This window comes from Astatotilapia calliptera, chromosome 5 (assembly GCF_964374335.1).
Source record: "Astatotilapia calliptera chromosome 5, fAstCal68.1, whole genome shotgun sequence".
In the NCBI taxonomy this organism is placed as follows: Eukaryota; Metazoa; Chordata; class Actinopteri; order Cichliformes; family Cichlidae; genus Astatotilapia; species Astatotilapia calliptera.
The window spans coordinates 14,289,705-14,307,042 of record NC_137426.1 but is presented as its reverse complement, the minus strand read 5'-3'; the positions used below and the strand labels follow the sequence as shown (position 1 = coordinate 14,307,042).

General features: G+C 38.5%; 1 protein-coding gene across 2 annotated transcripts in view; it reads left to right on the top strand.

The window, feature by feature from the left end:
• Nucleotides 1-17,338, top strand: part of mtss1 (MTSS I-BAR domain containing 1) — a 98,887-nt gene that overhangs the window by 74,583 nt on the left and 6,966 nt on the right. Inside the window, exons 7-13 of one of the 2 annotated variants that reach the window (XM_080301204.1) lie at nucleotides 9,363-9,520; nucleotides 9,623-9,730; nucleotides 10,677-10,774; nucleotides 11,381-11,456; nucleotides 14,071-14,199; nucleotides 16,229-16,379; nucleotides 16,879-16,905. In XM_080301204.1, the coding sequence (XP_080157330.1) occupies nucleotides 9,363-9,520; nucleotides 9,623-9,730; nucleotides 10,677-10,774; nucleotides 11,381-11,456; nucleotides 14,071-14,199; nucleotides 16,229-16,379; nucleotides 16,879-16,905 (747 nt within the window). The remainder of the gene's footprint in view (nucleotides 1-9,362; nucleotides 9,521-9,622; nucleotides 9,731-10,676; nucleotides 10,775-11,380; nucleotides 11,457-14,070; nucleotides 14,200-16,228; nucleotides 16,380-16,878; nucleotides 16,906-17,338) is intronic. The other variant, XM_080301205.1, reaches the window with a different exon arrangement.

Sequence of the window (17,338 nt, the reverse complement as noted above, 5' to 3'; positions counted from 1 at the left end):
AAGTAAACAAGTAAGCAAAAGCAACTCAAAGACAGAGACTGAACCACAGCTTCACATGTTGTCACCACGTAATCACAGAGCACACACACACGCACATGAGAGCATTTTTTTTTCCCTCCCCTGCACAATGCACCAAAACAGTCACCAATCAGGGCTTCACATTATAATTATCCTGCTGTACAGTGCTCTCTGTGTGTGTAGACACCATATAATAAGTAGGGACAGACTGAGAGACTAACTGCTGAGCCATTTGTTGGTACAAGGAGTCTTAAACAGAAATAAAGCCCACTGCGTTTTGTCATTTCATGGATTAGCTGTATTGAAGATGTTGTTTTTGTTCAATCTTGTTCCCAGTGAAGCTTTGCAGTATTGGATTTTTTCTGCACGATCATAGTCCAGACATTGATATTGTTGTATCATAGTTACACCTACATGAAACTATGTTGAACTCCTGTATTTTTAGCAGTTTTCCTCGCTGTGCAATCATCTTTTGCCTCCTCCTCCTCACAGGCTCATTTTTGTAGTCTGTTTTTGCTGATGTATGTTTGAATTAAAGGAAGACCTCATAACGGTAAACATCTGTTCCTTCACTAATCATCTCATCCCATATGATTCTCTGTGTGTGAATGTGTACAGTCTATCATTATGTGGTGCTTAACCACTTTCGGATAGGGAATCTACAACTGGTGTGTGTGTGTGCGTGTGGGAGAGAGGCAGATGATGGGAAGAGTATTGGGGAAACATAAATAAGACATAAAGGTGATTTTAAGTGTTTTAGAAAATTGATGTCATGTCTTTAATTGTCAACACTAGTTCATAGCTCGAGTTTTACTTGTTTTCACATTTTAAAAGTTGCACTACATGTCATCTACTACCTAAAAACATGTTCGGTTGAGTAGAGGTTAAGTTGTAGAAGTTGCAATGATTCACTGCATTACAAGTGTTTTCATCAGTAAACAGCACTTTCAAATTGCTGTTTTTCACGGGCGTTTGTTGGCAGCGCAGAAGATGTCGAGGAAATGTCAGATATTGCCATGAAATTTGAATTTCTGGTAATTTTCCAAGCACAAGAAGGTCACTGCCTCAGCCCCTTAGGCCTAGAGGAGGTTTTTACATGTAAATAGCCATTCTGTGAGCTATACAGATGCAAATCAGGATAGTAGAAGTTACTTCAGTTTCTAAAAGGTAGTCTCATCTTTTATTTCTGTACCATTTATTTTCCATAATGCATTGTAATCAGTGATTGTTAACTAGACTTTAATAGTTAATTTTAGGAAATTATTATGTTATTTTATTATTGGTTCAACGTTCTGCCCTCTAACGTTTGCCTCTGCCACCTCACCAGCCTTATATTTATACATTTTATACTTGCTTTGTGTTTATGCTTTCTTTAACACGAGAAATATAAACTTAATTTATAACAAAATGTAGATACAGAAGAGGGTAGGAAATGAAGGGAGATTAAACAAATCTTGCGTGGTTGATAAACTTAAACATCCTTGTGTTGCTCTGGTAATAGAGGAGGAGGAAGAGCATGAGAGTGATGGGTTAAAGTCATCATCTCTATGACTCAGCTGTGTTTACTGTATTTAAAAAAAGATGGATAATGGAAAAATGCATTAAGAGGAGAAGTAGAGAGATTTGTAAAGAGAAGACAGTTGAGACAGAAAATGTGACGTGTAAACTCTGGAAATGGAATAAAAATAAAAGATAAAAGGTGGAAAAAGGGCAGCACGGTGGCACGGTGGTTAGCACCGTTGCCGCACAGCAAGAAGGTCCTGAGTTCAATCAGGCCGGGGTCTTTCTGTGTGGAGTTTGCATGTTCTCCCTGTGTTTGCGTGGGTTCCCTCCGGGTACTCCGGCTTCCTCCCACCATCCAAAGACATGCAGCTTGTGGGGATAGGTTAATTGGATAATCCAAATTGCCACTAGGTGTGAATGTGTGAATGAATGTGAGTGCGAATGGTTGTCTGTCCCTGTGTGTTGGCTCTGTGACAGACTGGCGACCTGTCCAGAGCGTACCCCGCCTCTCGCCCTATGACAGCTGGGATAGGCTCCAGCGCCCCCCGCGACCCTGAAAAGGATAAGCGGAAGCGAATGGATGGATGGATGGATGGAGGTGGAAAGAATAACTGATGCCATCAGACGCTGGGGATGACGACGTTCATAGTGAGGAGCAGGAGGAGGAAGCAGTATTGTTGCTTTGCTCTAAAAGGCAAGAAAGAGTTAAAAAAAAATCCAGAGTGTAAGAGAATCGAGCGAAGCTTCATGGCTGAAGATGTCGAAGAAGTGAAGAGAAGTATTTGATGGTGGAAAATAGTGAGGACAAAGGAAGAATATAATAAAGATGAGAGGTTGATAGAGCTGGAAAGCAGAGTAAGGTAAAAGGACAGCAAGAACAATGAGGTAAAAAGGAGGCGAGTTGATTTAAGAGATTAAGAGCAGGGAGGTTAAAGGACGTTAAATGTCCTCATTTGAATATCCAGACAGTTTTTGCATACAGCTTGTGCTGGTTTCAACCTGCCTTGGAGAGTGCTGCAGAAACCTTTGACATCACCTAAAACTGCCTAACCACCTGTCTCACACCAAAGACATCATCAGCATGTGACGCAGATGGTCTAGACTGTTTAATGAGTAAGCTTTTAAAAGCAGCTGGACATCAGCATCAAAATTAGTCATTGTGCTTCAAAAATATTTTGCAGGCATCATTTGGCATTACAAGCTGTTGAAATTGAACAGTCTTCATAAAACTAAATACTTGCCCTCTATATTTTTTTTATTTTACCTTTGTGTGCAGAGAAAGTCATTTTGGTTATTCCCCGGGCCCTTTCTTTTTTCTTTTTTTTTAAAAGCATGGATGTTTTTACACTAGTTTTAGTTCTAGTTAGCTATAATAACCTTGCACTAAATAATGAGAGATGGTATCAATATATGGATATAATTAAAGAGGTCTTAATTGATCTGCTAAGCCTCCAGTACCCAAGAACCAGGTTGGATTTGCTTTCTCTGAGTGAACAGATCATATTTTGGCTCAAGTCTAATTCCTTGGGTGTGTAGTTGGGTATGTTTTTAGGAGTTCATTTCAGATTGTGTTACATTTTTGGTCCATGGAAGATGTAGTGGTGGCTGGGAGGTTTTTGAATTCATACTTGAGCTGAGTTACTGTTGTCACTATGAGGAATTTTTCAGATGAACTCCACTAACAAATGATAATAGCAAAGTTTGATTAGGAGAAATCTTAAACATTAAGTTAAATGACAGTCATGTCCTTTTTTATTTTCAATTTTCAGTTTTGTTAGATTTTTAGATTCTAAAGTCTAACAAAACTGCAAGTGACACAGAGCAAAGAAATGTTCGTTTTTTAAGTTTGATGTGGAATCTGGTTAACCATATTTTAGACACGAAAATTGCATTTAATACAAAGAATAATTCATTTTATAGCTGCCCACAGCTGCTTTTTCCTTTTGGGATTCTGTATTTTTTACAATTAGTAAAGTTGTATACAGTAATACGAATATCTTCCACATCTGCATTTACCTTTTCACACTTTTGTATTTGTATTTATATTTTTGATCTTTATAGCAGCAGTTTAGAGCAACAGTTACATCAATGCACTTAACATATGGGAAGATAAATGCCCTACAATATTAGTGAGAAAACCCCAATGGTCACATGATCTTACTTAGTAAGTAGACATAAGTAGACACTTCAGAACCAGGCACAGTAAAGGGGGAGTGTTGTGCAACGGCTGGTTTTGGGGGTAAGAGGAAAGATAAAGAAATGGGATCATGGAGCGATGAGGCCAAAATACAAATTAAAGGAAAGAGGAGACAAAAGTTAATGACATGCATTAACAGCATATAAACACACGGGCGGTGAAAAGAGTAGTAGTCTGAGCCTATAGCAGCATAACTAAGGGATGGTTCAAGGTCTCCTGATCCAACTTTATCTGTAAATTAAAAGGAAAGTTTGAAGCCTATTTTCAGAAGTAGATCGGGTGTCTGTCTCCTGAAGCCAGACTTGGACCTGGTTCCACAGGAGAGGTGTCTGATAGCTGAAGCTCTGCAACTAGTTCTACTTTGCAAACTATAAGAGCCACAAGGCTGCACTTAGAGAGTTAAGTGCTCCAGAGATAATATGATACTATAAGATATGATGGGGCCTGATCATTCATTATTTAACCTTGCATTTACTGCAACCGCTGCACCACCACTGTGCATTATATATGTATTCGGGGCCTGATTTAGTCTATTCTTTTGTGTCATTAAGTCTTATTGTTGTACAAAAATAAAAATGCACTATTCAGCCATGCTGTTGCAGTTTACAAAGACAATATTCACTGCAGCTTGTGTGGAAGCAGCTCCACACACTGATAAGTGACCTCTTTCCTCATACTGTTTGACTGACAGATGATTACAGGGAAGTGCAGTCCAGAGGAAAAAGATTCCTCTCATTAACTTCTCAGGTTACATGTGTGTGACTTGAGTAGAATTAATTTAGATTTAGCTCTGTTAGATTTTGGCTTGCCTGAGGCATTTTCGTTTGTGTGTTATACATTGTTAAGCCATAAAAATCTAGAGATTGAGAAAATTAATGTCAAAATGGCCACAGGAACAAATTCTCAAATGCATTGAGGTAAGCTGGAGCTACATTTGGAAGCATCCATGAGGTGTTTTTACATTATGTCTCCCAGCTGGTGAGAATTAGCTTTGCGTGAACTGTGTTTCACCTTTAACGGCATGAATTTGCAGGATGGAGCTTCTGAGTTCAGGTCTTTGTGTTTTTGTGGGTGTTGAGCTGGAGCCTTGTAGAAACAGCAGCCTGTGTGTGTTTCCACAGAGCCTAGAAGTCAGACTAACAGCACACGCGGACACTGAGCTTCTGTTAGCAACGTGAAATTATCCTCAGTCTTCTCCATGCTCTCACACACACCTGAGGGAACAGGCTGTGTTTAGGTTGAGCTTAACGTCTGCACAGAGTCTTCAGTGTGTGTGGGTTTGTGTTTGGCTGTGGAAATTGCTTCTCACTGTTTTTCACAGGACTTGCTGTCCCCGTCTCTGTTTTTCCTACTTCTCGCTGTTGAAGTTTGAAAGAGGTCTTGTTTGCACCATGTTTGCTGGAAAAATATTTCAAGCTTTGTTAAAGAACAGTTGAACAGAAATCTGGTGAACAGATAAGCTCGGGGATCAGTTTGTGGGATTTTGCAGGTGGCTGTGAGCTGTAATATGAGATGTTAGATGGCTGTAATTCTTCATTTGAAACAATCATCTGCTTGCAAGTGATGGAGTTCAGTAAGAAAATATTGCAAATAAAATGTAGTCAGTATGAAAATACTCACTATATCATATAGCCCAGTGGCATCTATCCTAACTGATAGTGTTTGTTAACTTACCTGCATTTAGGTTCTGAAACTAAAATTCATCTAAGGCTGACAGATAAAAGTGTCAGAGACTATATAGATATTCTTTGAGCAATATCAAGTTAAAATAAAATGAAGAAACTGTGTATGAAACATGAAAGCTGCTGCTTTGCAAAACATGATACTTTGAATTCTTTGAAAACTTCTTTCACCGCCTCTGGGCTTCATTTTTACATCCAGTGGTTGTTTCCACAGTTGGGTGGTCTGCAGGTCAGAACTCTGTTTGTCCTCTCTACCTGTGGGTCTGAACCGCCAGACTCAGACCAGACAACACTGTACCAAACAGTTACACCTACAGACTCTGTTATTCCTCAGTGGCACTTAATTATTCCTGAAGGGAAATCTATGAGAGACTTTCTGTACCACTAAACCTGGTAGTTAACCTCCCTCTGCTCTCAAAGAGTGTGTTGTGCTGAAGCATGTGGAAAGTAGAGCTTAATACAAGTTTCAAGTCTGTGGAGGCAGACTTCCTGCTTCAATTTTCAGTGTAGGGGGTTGCCTCTTAATTTGAGGGTATTTAAAGGCTTGAGATCATTGCGTTGTGGGGATGAGCCACAGATACTGATTGTGTTGTCACTTGTACTGAGCTTTTAATGCAGCCATACTGTGACTTCACATATCTCTAGTAGAAATCTAGACTATAGTGGAAAAGGTTTTTAAACTGACCCTTTGCCTTTAACAAAGAAATAAATAAATAATCCACCCAGGAGCTTTGGACTGACAAGACTTGCTTCTAAAATTCATTTGGTTACATCTCTGCTCTGTCACATTCTCCCCCATATCCTTTGAAATGTTTTTGTAACATTCTCCTCCTCCAGTAACATTGAATGATTCACAGTTCAGAAATAATCCTTATTGCTTTGGTGACATCAAACATCTGTTGAATTTTGTGGAGGAGCAGTTTGCACTGACATTGACTTTCTTTGTGCTCACAGTGGCGACACATGGAGCATGTGTTATAAATGCCATAAAACATTTAAGTCATGTCTTTTACACACCATTTCAGATTGCCTGAAGTGATTTTAGCTTAACTTCAGTTTCAGAATCTTTCTAGTGCAACAAATCGGTCAGATTCTTAAGGGAATCCTGAAAATTATCCTGAAGAATTTGGTCTCAAAAATGTGCTTTGCTTTTTGTTTCTCCACTTGGATGTTTGAACTTTGCAGCAGAATGACGTATGTGCCGGTTCTGACACCAGAAGGCTGTTTTTACGTTTGTCTGCTGAAAAGGGGAAAGTTTCTTTGCACTCACCTTAAATGAGTTTAGCACATGTAGGTACAAGCAGGTCCAGTGTGCAGCTTACAGAAGTGTGATGTGGAAACTTGTGGGCTCCAGTGGAGAGACGCTGAGAATCTTGCGTGGAAATATCTGTTAGTTATGCAGCTTTGACCTTATACTACAGCCTGTCAGTGTGGCATGAAGACTGTTAGTTTGGAGTGGAAAAGAAAGAAATGAGGGAACGGATTTGATCACAGTTCACTGAAGAGACAGAGCCTTCTGTGAGCTGGTGAGAAAAAAAAAAAAAAGTTCTTTGACTCAAAAGTGTGTATTCAGGAGTGTTTTGGTTTTTGGGGTTTTTTTAATGGCAAAAATTACATTTTGATGATTGTCAGTGACGAGTCCATATTCATAAAAACAGCCATGACCGTGTGTGCTGGTGCAGGATGCAGTTGGCACATTGTAAGCTAGCTGAAAGCTGATGCAGCATTTAAATGGATTGTTTTTTGTATGTAATCTTTATATTGGAACCTTGGAGTGCACCAGACTGAATAAATTTGGAGAAAAGTTGATGCTTTTTGAATCAAGGATCCAGGACGTTAGGATTTCAGTCTACCAAATACTTGGCATTTAACACAATTCAGCACTTTGTGTGTCATATTTGAATTCAGTTGTTCATATATAAGCCTTTGCTCACTTTATCTCAGTTAATGTGCCCTCTTCAGGTCTAATGGCTGGCGGTGTAAAAGAATAGACTCTGTATCAAAGATTAAGACAAGATGATGCCACCCATTAGTTACCGAAGTTTTGTTGTGAAACTTTAAGCAGACTTTTTTTTTTTTTTTTTTTTTTTTTTTTACAGTTGCCATCTTGTTGTTTTCTAATTGAGAAACTAGGGGATACTACACACTCATAAGAGGCCAGCTGCTTTATCTTACTTTGTGAGTCAAATGAGGACCATAATGTAAAAAATATATATAATTTGGTTTTAATAACACTCGAAACCAGCATTTGAGATCAGAGTTTCACCTGGAAAGTGTTTCCTAAGTTTATAGAGCAATAGGGTAATTTTGTCATGGACTAACAAGGAGTTATTCCCTAATGGCCATTAGAAAGGTTTCAGGGTTTAGGCATCAGCTAAGCATAATACCCAGTCTGCTTTACAGGGAGGAATAAGAGCTAAAATGGTGATGACAGAACTGTAAAATATCATCTTCAAGGCAGATCACTCCTGAACTGTCCCATGGCTAGCTTTGTGAAGGCTATTATTGTCTAACAAAGACTCGAGGTTGTTGCAGTGGTGAGCTGGGTTTCAGGGCTTCTCATGACTCATGTGACAAGCCTGGTATGGTTCACATGCTGGCATAGAGTCCAGTAAACAATGTAGTAAATCAAATCAAAGGAGTCAGAGAAAGGGAAACCAATGTCCGTTTCTCTTCCTCAAACTCAAATTCCATCCCACTCTAAAGCACCTCAATTACTCAGAGCCTTTTACTGACACGTTATTGAAGGAATTCTAAGCATGCAAGATGCCTGTTAACGACAAAACGCTCAGTCTTCTTAATCTGAGCTGGGAAATCCTACATTGCCATACTAATTTTCACATTTTAGGCACTTATCCTTCTGTGTGCGCTGAACATAAGGCCGGGCAGGGTGTGTGACAAACAGCTGACTGCGTGTGTGCGTGTGTTTGCATGTGTCTCTTCACTGCTTTTATGTGGTGCTGTTCTACCCTCTGGTGGTAGCATATGGGTAACACATTGTGAGCCTGTGTGGTTTCCTTCACACACAGTATTGCTCATTATAAGGAAGAGATGTTAATGTTAATGTTGTTTATAAGAACTGTGATACTTGCTTTGGTTAACTGCCTCCACACCATGAATACACCAAAAGCAAATATTTTTAGATTTAACATTAGCTGGTTGTTATATTGCAGTAGAAAGTTGATCAAAAAGTTAAGGATGGATTTGTGAAAGTTTTTACAACAGATGGCGTGGTGGGAATTTTTTCACTGTTGTGTAATCAAGCATCAGGACATTTGCATAATATCCTCATTTTTCGAAAAACAAATTAACGCCGAATCAAATTAAAATTAAACAGTGGGAAACATTGTGGTGATAATGTAATTAAGTGCAGACTCACAGCTTTCATTTGATGGGTTTTACACAAAATAAATGTATATACTGTTACAAAATTACAGATGGTTTTTAAACATAGCATTTTTCACAGGTTTAAAAGTGTTTGGAAAACTAAAACGATGCCTATCATTCATTTGCACGAATTTCTATGTAAAGTTTCTGTGTGGTTTCCTCCACACACAGCTGTTTCATTCCTTGGGATTCTTTTTGAGATCTTTACTGCAGCTGCCTTCTGTTTCTGCTTGTTTGTGGTAATTTTATCCTCAGTTTTTCCTTCCTGCAGTGAAAAACATTTTTAGATGAGCTGAAGTGGAGAAGTCAATTTCTTTGCCTTAAGGGTTTCTTGAGTTGCGTTTGCTGTACGTTTAGGGCCATCATCCGTCTGTACGATGGCTCTATCATGAGCCTTTTCTTCTACATACTCTTGTCCTCTCATCATTGTTCCAGGAGTGTGTGTGTAATACTGGTGATTTGTATCATGAAGCTAAGATATCAGAATTGCTTTGGACTACAGACATTTCTGCTGTCTCCATATATTTCTATCATCTGGACCGATCTACCATCAGTTCCTCCTGTTTGTGTTTTAGGGAAGGATGAAGCTCGGGGACAATTGGACAACGCGCTGCAGGACGTCAATGTGCGCTACGCTGTGCTGGAGGACACCGAGAAGCGAGCTGTGTGCAGAGCACTGATAGAAGAAAGAGCTCGATACTGTAGTTTTGTCAGCATGCTAAAGCCTGTGCTGGTCAGTTGTGTGTGTGTCTGTGTGTGAAAGAGGGATACAGAACAAGACTTTTTCAGACTTTTCTAATCTGGCAAAGTAAAATAAAAGGAGCTTGTCTTGTAGGACCATGAGATCAACATGCTGGGTGAGGTGACACACCTGCAGACCATTCTGGAAGATCTGACAAACTTGACAGCTGAACCCAATAAACTTCCACCAGCCAGCGAGCAGGTACCTTAACCATCTTCTCCATCTTTACTGATCTCTCAGTTTTTCTCTAGCACCCTCTGCAGGCCTAATATTACCCTTTTAGTGCTATTACTCTGTTTTCCCCAGATTTGGATTCTCTGTGGTGGGAGACTCTCATCCACAAATATTTTAATTGCCAAGTGCTGTGACAAGTTTACAGTAGCTCTTGTTCTGCAACCTTGGTGAACTTAATGTTGCAGCACACAGATCAGTTTTTGCAACAGGTTATGATTTGTGGCTCTTCCGCTTACTGCAGATCAAAGCAATTCAACACATGGAGGTGGGGCTTCTCTAAAGAAGTAGCCCAGCATGACAAACCATTTAATCAGCAGGTCCTTGTCATTTAAAAAAACAACAAAAAAACGAATTTGCATTAAAAAAAAAAATAAAAAAATTCATTTTTCCCCCTTGAATGAAAAAGATTAAAAGAACCTTAAATTTCAACATAAGAGTGAAGACATTGTTTTCTCTGACAGATTATAAAAAATGCTCAAGCTGCCAGAAACATTTAGGTGGCTGTTAATATGCCTGGAAGGCCCCGCCCAAGTACATTAGCAATTTCAAGGCAGATGATGTTTTGTTTTTTTATTTTGTGTCTTATTTTCAGCAAATGTCAGAAAAAGACTACGACCAACAGTGATTGGCTCTACTGAAAGTGCTGTGTATGTATGCAAAGCATGGTTTATCTGCGAAGACCCATCTTTGTCCAAAAAACTACACGCTGTATTTTATTTTGACCCACACTGTCATTAACTAACTTGGTTCTGGTAATACCCACTGGAGTTGCAAATGTGTATTAATCCACCACTGAATATAGTTCCAGCTTCAGCACTTCCTGTATTTCTGAGCTTTATGCCTTCAGTAGAAACATCCCAACTTTGGAAAATAAAAGGAAAAACACCACAGCTGTCTTTTGTGTGTATTACAGGTGATCCTGGACCTTAAAGGTTCTGATTTCAGCTACACCTATCAGACACCTCCAGCTTCTCCCAGTAACACTCTCTCCAGGAAGAGCAGCATCAGCAGGTGGGTTACACACCAAAGCTGATATCAGTTTACAACATACAGTATTTCATATCACTTCATTTCACATTCTAATAATATCAGTGTGCATTGCTGCTTTCTTTTCATTTTGATGTTTTGTCACAGTGTTTGTAACTTTACTGTGTGTACTGCACTATATTTAAAAATCACACCTTAAACTTTGTTTCTGTGCAAGTTGATGCAAGTCAAAGTTAAATCCAGGCTCAGACTACATATTTTTCTGAGTTGTGATAATCAAAGTGTCAGATTGGACAGTTACAGTCATAAAGTCGTGCCTTTTTATGACTGACGCACATGAGTGTGCACGTTGTGCAGAGGTGATAACTCGAGATGTCCAGGATGAGAGTGTAAACAGACAATCACAACAAAGCGTGTTATATTACTGGCTTTCGGCTCCATTTCAAACTTTCACTGAGCTTATAGCAGCAACTTCATTCCTCTTTCACTTTGTTGTGTTTTGCAGTGTTTATGGCTTTTAATTCTTAAATAAGTTCTTTATTATGTGATTTTCACATTCCAGACAGTCGCTGCTTTTTTCTTTCTTTCTTTCTTTCTTCATTTCTTATTTTCTGTGTCTTGGCCTCATAGCTACCAGTCAGGATCAGTGAGACATGTTCCCTCTTTGGACTCTATCAGCTGTGCTGTGGATGGACTACACATGCAGGTAACGCACTTTTTAACCTTTGTTACAACAATTTTATTTCTGTTGTTCTCAAAAATACTGTTAAGAATATATTGTACACTATGTGGCCAAAAGTACATGGTCATCCCTTTTCACACACTCCTGTGTCTTTTAGCTCAGTTTTTTTATTTCCAGGACAGTAATGGTAAATCTTTCTTATATAATTGTAGAAAGCAACTTCCTTCTAATTCAGATGAACTTTCTGCACTGCATCCATACTGTGCTTGCTAATGTTAACAGAGAATCACTTCATCCTCTTGTCCAAATATTTTAACATTTGGCTAAAAAAGGTGTATATATGTAAAATGGCAGCACCAAAAATGCTGTACTGACAGTTCAAAATGCAAAATATAGCTGAGGGCACAGTGGTTATGTCCATCTTTCTTAAATAGCTTATGGCCGACGCTTCCAAAGTGCATTTAAAATCAGCCTGACAGTTGTGTGTGTGCGCTCAGCTTTAGGCCAGATCCCCCAACCTCATTGTTGGACTTTAAAACCTTTCTGGCTGAATGGGAACAAATGTGGGCAAATGTTAGCAGCAGATTAATGCCCAGAAATCACAAGTGTAGCATTTGGGGCTGTCCATTGATTTCTAGCCATATACTGTACATCAGTGATATTAAGATACTCTTATTTCATTCAAACTTATATACTTTATAGTTTTAAATCAAATTTCCGCAATAAATAAAGCAAATTCTGGTCAAATATTTTCAATATCTTTAAAGGTGCATTTCACTTAAATATACCATTCCTGCAATGCTGTACACTCCACATTCTTCAGGCTTCATCCACATTTTAAAATGACACTGTCAGCTTTAAGGATCTTCAAAATAAAAGCTTGTAACAGTAACAACAAAAACAAACACATGCCACTCTAACCCTTTCCTGTGTGTAGCGCTGCTCCTCCCCCTATCTGCTCACCGGCTGCGATGAAAGCGGTCGATCTCTCAGCGAAGGGAACTCCCCCTCTCGCCTCGGCCGTCACGGCAGCCGTGGTCGCTATGGTTACGCAGCTGGCTATGGCCACCGCCCCGCTGAGAGTCGCCGCTTTAGCCGCAGGGATTTGAAAACTGTGAGGAAAAAACTATATAACTATTACATTCCTCCCGACCACCCGAGTGCCGTCCTGTGATTTTGACCCTTTTGTCTTCCATTGGTGTGAATCTGGTTTCAATGTCACATTGGCTCCAGCTATTTTACCTCTTTTGTTTTTTTTTAATTCCACATTTTTTCATCAGCTCACACCTTCAGTTTCACCTTTGTCTACGGCCTCCTCCACCCTCAGTGTCCCAGGATGGATCTCATATCTCAAATCCATTTTGTTGTAATTTTAGACGTAATTCTTGATCCCATTCCATAAAAAATGTTTCTGAGCCTTCACAAGTACAGTTCTAGGGACTCTGTAATTGTGTGAGTATTTGCAGTATTTGTTTATTTATCAGTGTCTTTTCTTTTCTTTTTTTCATTCTCTTTAAAAGTGGTTTTGTGTCAACTTTTTTATGCTTATGTTTCAGATTTATGTGTTACAGTTAAGTACTGTACTAATATTCAATTAAAAAAAACCTTACTTTTCTTGATAGCTTTTAGACTCAAAATGACACTTCTTTAGAGTTTTTTTTTTTTTTTTTTTAAGGAAAAAAAAGTCAGGTCTCTTCCCTGACTGCTTTCTCTAAGCCAGGAGTTTAGCTGGAAATGCTGTGGTCATTTTAGCTTAGTTGATGTTGGATTTTTGGATTAGGAATTCTAAAAAACTGCCCATAATATATTTTTGATATACGATCACCTGGACATTTAAAAGATTCATAACATCCCACTCCTTATTTTCAGTAGCAGTGAATGTAATAATTTGTTTTATTTAAAAAAAGAGAAAAAAAATCAAACCCGTCCACTAATGGCTTTACACAAAGCCAAACGTGACATATTTATTTTACTTTTTTCCTTGTTAACACTGTTATTTAATAAATAACACGATTGCTTCATCCCACCTCAAAAGCAAGCCTTCTCCTTATCTCAAAAACCTGTTATTTGTCTCCCGCCGCTAAGACGCCCTTTCTGTTCTTGAATTTTGGCGTAATGGCCTTTTAAACTGGTGTCATTATTGCTGTCAGTGGTATCTTGTCAGTCGTCCTGTAATAAAAATGTAAATTTATGTTTAAAATTGAGGAAATTATCTCAAAATTACGTGAGAAAGAACAAAATCATTAAGGGTTCATGTTGCTGTTGAATGAGGAACTTTTATTGATATTTTTAAAATGACAAATAAGTATTTTCTGTGTGATGTTTCTCTCAGTAAAACGCTGGCTGAACTGCTAACATGTCGTGTTGATGGTCTAACATCAGCAGCCATTATGCAAGTCTGATATATAGAAAATAGAGCTTGTTTCTTACACATCTGATTAAAACTGATGGCTGTGCTGACATGGATGTAAGTTACAAGCTTTTATTACAAATGTATATTCTGTCAATTTCTTTCCACCAGAGACTTTTATGATGGCTGAACAGAACTATACTCTCTGTAATCTGTGCGGTTGATTTGTGATTCTACATTTGATGATTTGTACCTTTGATCCGCTCTGACTTGGTTTCTTAATGACAGGATTCAGTTGGGTCCACCAATCAGCTGGCCTCTGGGGGAACTGGAGGGGCGGAGAACGGCCTCTTGGCCCCTCCACACAATGCCTACATACATGGAGAGCGAGCTCGCGCCATGTCTGCATCTGGAAAGGTAAAACCCACAGAAAGCATATTTGGATTCTGGTGATTGTTCTTGTAAAATCTCATCTGTATCTTTCAGTCTACATGAAACTAACTGAAACAGTATTTGTGTGCTGTCTAAAATAATTTAAAAAACAACAAACAAACTGTGTTTGCTTGGAAAGCATACGGAAGGAATTGATGCCATCTTTATTGAGACTGGGAGGGTTGTTTGTGTATTATAATGTAAACCTGCAACACTCACAACACAAATGTTAAAACAAAAACCCAAAATATTAAACATTTTTAAACATCAAAGCTGTAGCAGCAAACAAACAACACTAAAGTGAAAAACTAATAAAAAGCTAAATAGAAATTAAAAGAAAAATACAAAACAATACATGAATGTATTTAAATTTCTGTTTAAATAAAACAACAAAAAACCCACAAACTAATAACAGCTGAATTAAAATGAGAAAAACCACTGTGGAAATTGCTGAAATGAAATGGAACTGTAACAAAAAAATTCACGAGAACGAATTAAAAATCAAAACTAATGATAAATATTAAAGTAAAATAATGCTGTACTAAACATCCCTGAAGACACGAGTTTATTTTACGTTTATATTTTTTGTTTACTGATCCAGTCTATGAACTAAGAAAAACTGTTTATTAAAACAAAACATAATAAATAAAAGTCAGAAAATGCATGCAAGTGTATTTTCAATGGTATATTATAGAGTTCAAAAACAGCGGAATTGGATCTTTAAAATAACCAAATCATCCACCAGAGGGCAGCAGGAGATCAGAGGACTAAAATGATCTGCACCCCTAATCTTATGGCGGCTCCTCTTCTCTTTTGTTTCTTTCTACTGTTATCAGTACCTTGTCTGTTTTGCTTTCCTCCTTTTCTTTGTCCTCCCATGTTCTTGCTTCCTGCTTTCAGGGAGTGACAGGAAGAACCAGGAGGTGCTGTTATGGCACTCCACTGTGACAGTTTAAGTGCTTCGGGGAAAAAAGAGAAGTTCTTTGTATTTCATCTGTGTGAAATTGTCACAGTTGATGTTCTCAGCCAGCATACAGATCCTTGTGGTGAACTGGTGTTTTTGGTGCTAAACAGGCTCTAAAAGGTGGTTGGTGGTTCTTGTGCAAACATCCTGTGGTTAAACGCACAGGTGATGTTCTGAGTCTGACAGTCATGGAGTTAAAACTACAAAGATGACATTCAGAGCGGGCTGCTTCTGTGGTTTTTCTCTAAAGCAAAATAAATAAATAAAAAAACTTGTTCCAAATACTCAAATTACATTCATCACTAATTGACTTTATGAATTAAAAGACACCTGAACTTATTTTACCTGGAGCCCTGAACATGCAGGCATATTGATAACCCAGCAGGAGGCAGAGGACGAGCATAGATTATTAAAAAGTCTCAAAACTAACAAAGTTGTGAGCCACTTTGTTAGCTTTGTTTGTTAGCTAGGTTGATCATATGCAAAAGCTCTTTTACAGGGATTTTCCTCCATAGAGGAATTTTTGGTGTCTCAAGTTGATTTGGCTGGAAATAATGAAAACATTTACAGAATGTTAACACTTTAAAAAATGAAACGTTAAATAAAACGTATTTTTATTCATGATTATGATCTAAATGCACTGCCTTTACTATATTGTGCTTATTTACCTCGTCACAATCCCGAAGGCCGATTATGAGCCAAGAAAATGCCTTTCTGTCCTATTTCTGCTATTGAATTTTATTTTTATAGCACTTTTCAATCCAAAGTAGTTTATTATAAAAAAAAATAAATAAATAAATAAATAAAAGGGTTGCTAAAAATTAATGCTGAATACGTTTAAAATATTTACATAAAATAGCACAAACACCCCCTGTCCTCCAACCACACTTTCAAAAGCTTGACAAAAGTTTTGCGGATGTCACTTTGGACAGAAGCTTTGACCGCTGGATGGTCAACAGTGAATGAGAAGCATGATCTTGCGGGAGTATATAGATCTTTCGTTAGTTGAAAAGTTGTAACCTCATCCGTCTCCTTCTTTCACTCCTTTAGCACTGCTTGGCCCAGGATCAGCTGGCATTGTCACTGGGTGCGCTGAATTCTGACGCCCCGAGAAGCAGCAGAGATTCTCTGCACTGTTCCAGCGGCTATAGCACCCAAACAACCACCCCGTCCTGCTCCGAGGACACTATACACACCCACAGTGAGTACATTAAAGCACAACACTTCTTTTTATTTATACTAAACACAGCTCACTGTGCTGTTAGGATTTTTTTGTTGCTGTTGTTTTTGTCCTAGAGATAATAGAAAATCGAATTGAGCTCTTGATTAAAAGCTGTTTGAACCAACTATGTGGCCGAGACGAACATCATGTGATCCAAATACAACCTAAAGTGGCAGCAGCACCGCCAACAATAAAGCAATTAGATGTTGTGTTTATTATGAAAATGGAAACCCATTCTCTCACGGAGCCATAACCTTGGTGTGAATTGCTGCTTGTCTGGCTGAATTTCTCGGATTTACCCTTTAGTGGGTGTCATTTCTGATTTCTGACAGTGAAACTGACTCTCTTGACCTGCCTGCTGTTCACTTGTTTTTTCTGTGCTTTTCTGGTGTATCAGCTCATCTTTACTTCTTTTCCTGTTGTATTTCTTTGAGTAGTTTTGTGTTTTCTTGGTTAAACTGCCTTCCTTCTCTTCCAGCTGTAAAGAGAGATCCTCCTATCTATGGTAGGTCTCTGACTGCCTGTATATCTGCCTGCCTGCCTGTCTGCTTATGTCACGTCCAACATACCATCAAATCTACTTTTGGTTCATCTATTAAAGATCTTACATCAGCTGAAAGAGCACTGTTTATTTAAAAGAAGCAATAAACGTTGTCCTTATTTTCAAATATTAGAATCTTTTTGGCAACGATAAAATTATTAATTTTGGTGCCTGTCAGGGCACTTGTATGGCCAATTTTAATAACCTAATCATTAGTGGCTGCAGTTTCCTCTTGTTATCTCGGTTATCAAGCACAAGGAAAATAAAATCTCTCTTCTCAATTTTACAGTGTTAGTGTTACAAAACATAAGCATTTTCTAGGCTTCAGGACTGCGATTTTAAACATCAGCAAATTATCGATGATTCACTTGTGAAGCATGGTGCCCAGGAGGCAACA